General features: G+C 64.3%; 1 protein-coding gene across 1 annotated transcript; it reads right to left on the bottom strand.

Annotated features, from left to right (window-relative positions):
• Positions 1–607: 607 nt before the first annotated feature.
• Positions 608–1,485, bottom strand: LOC113942130 (collagen alpha-1(II) chain-like; the record flags this gene model as incomplete). Its single annotated transcript, XM_027633264.1, has 4 exons — positions 608–706; positions 816–869; positions 957–1,064; positions 1,432–1,485. Coding segments are annotated over 4 exons (315 nt in total), but the record flags the coding sequence as incomplete, so codon positions are not given.
• Between the last annotated feature and the right edge of the window lie 238 nt (positions 1,486–1,723).

The following is a 1,723-nucleotide window of genomic DNA, read 5'->3' on the forward strand; positions in this document are numbered from 1 at the left end:
TCATTGACCCCAGAAGCATCTTAACTCTAAAAGCACCTCAGGCAACCCTAAAAGCACTTTATCAACCCTAAAAGCACTTTATCAACCCTAAAACCACCTTATCAACCCTAAAGGCACATCATTGATCCCAGAAGCACCTAACTGACCACAAAAGCATCTTAACCCTAAAAGCATCTCATTGGCTCCAAAAGCACCTCATTGATCCCAGAAGCATCATAACCCTAAAAGCACCTTATCAACCCTAAAGGTGCCTCATTGATCCCAGAAGCATCATAACCCTAAAAGCACCTTATCAACCCTAAAAGCACCTTATCAACCCTAAAAGCACCTTATCAACCCTAAAAGCACCTTATCAACCCTAAAAATGCCTCATCGACCCCAAAAGCACCTCATTGACCCCAGAAGCATCTTAACCCTAAAAGCTCCTTATTGACCCCAAAAGCACCTTACCGACCCCAAAAACACCTCATTGACCCCAAAGCCCCCCCCCGCCGACCCAATGGGGCCCCCCCACCACCCCCCCTGGCCCCCCCTCCCCCCCCCCCCTCCTGACCCCCCCCTGCCCCCCCCAGTGCCCCCCGCCCGCTGTGGGACCCCCGTTTCTCACCCTGGCTCCGGGCAGTCCGGGCTCTCCGGGCCGTCCGGGGTCGCCGGTGGCTCCTTTGGGACCAGCCAGCCCGGCGGGGCCGCGCTCGCCCGGAGCTCCCTGCGAGGGGTTGGGGGTGACTCCGGGGGTTCAGGGGGGTGGTCCCCGCCCTAGAAATCCCCCCCTTGTCCCCCGTGACCCTCCCCACCCCTCACCGCGACCCCCCCACCTTGGGTCCGGCCAGCCCGTCCTGTCCCGGGAAGCCGCGATTGCCGGGAGCGCCCTGTGGAGGAGGAGGAGGAGAAGTGGAGTCAGGAGAGATTTTTTTGGGGTGGGTTTTGGGGCGGGATGGGGGGACACACACACTCACCCTTTCTCCCGGGGGTCCCAAAGGACCGGCAGCGCCGGGTTCGCCGCGGGCTCCTCTCTTGCCTTCCTCGCCCGCCGGCCCGGGGGCACCTTGGGGTCCCGCGGGGCCCTGCGGGGGGGAGGGAGAGGAGGGAAAAGGGGGTCACCAGGAGCCTTCCTCCCCCCATAGCCGTCCCCCCCCAGCCGGGCAGGAGCCCCCCGACGTGCCCCCCACAGCCCCGGCGGCGCCGGGGCCCCGCGGAGCCCCGGCATTGAGGGTGGTTAATGAAGCGAGGGGGGAATGTCCCCGCGGGGGGGGACAGGGCGCGCACACAGCGGCCCTTTGTCCCCCCGCGGGAGGGGGACGCTGCCCCTCGAGGGGCCTCCCGAGGGGAACAGGCCCCGGCAGACGCCGAGGAGACGCCGCGGGGACGGGGAGGGGTCCCTGCCCAGAGTGGGGGGTCCCGGGTGCGGCCCCCCCTCGGGCCCGGACTCACCGTCTCACCCTTGGGTCCCTGCTCGCCTTTGAAGCCCGCGATTCCCGGTTCTCCCTGCGGAGAGAGGGGGGGAGGGACAAGGTGTCAGTGTCCCTGTCCCTGCTCTGGAATCCAGCTCCTGTCCCCATCCCTGTGTTCTCCAGCTGTGTTCTCCAGCTCCTGTCTCCATTCTCCAGGTCCTGTCCTCCATCCCTGCTGTGTAATCCAGGTCCTGTCCCCACCCCTGGTGTGTTCTCCAGCTCCTATCTCCATTCTCCAGCTCCTGTCCCTATCTCTGCTGTGCAATCCAGCT

This window comes from Corapipo altera, unplaced genomic scaffold (genome assembly GCF_003945725.1).
Source record: "Corapipo altera isolate COAL_440 unplaced genomic scaffold, ASM394572v1 120408, whole genome shotgun sequence".
NCBI lineage: Eukaryota > Metazoa > Chordata > Aves > Passeriformes > Pipridae > Corapipo > Corapipo altera.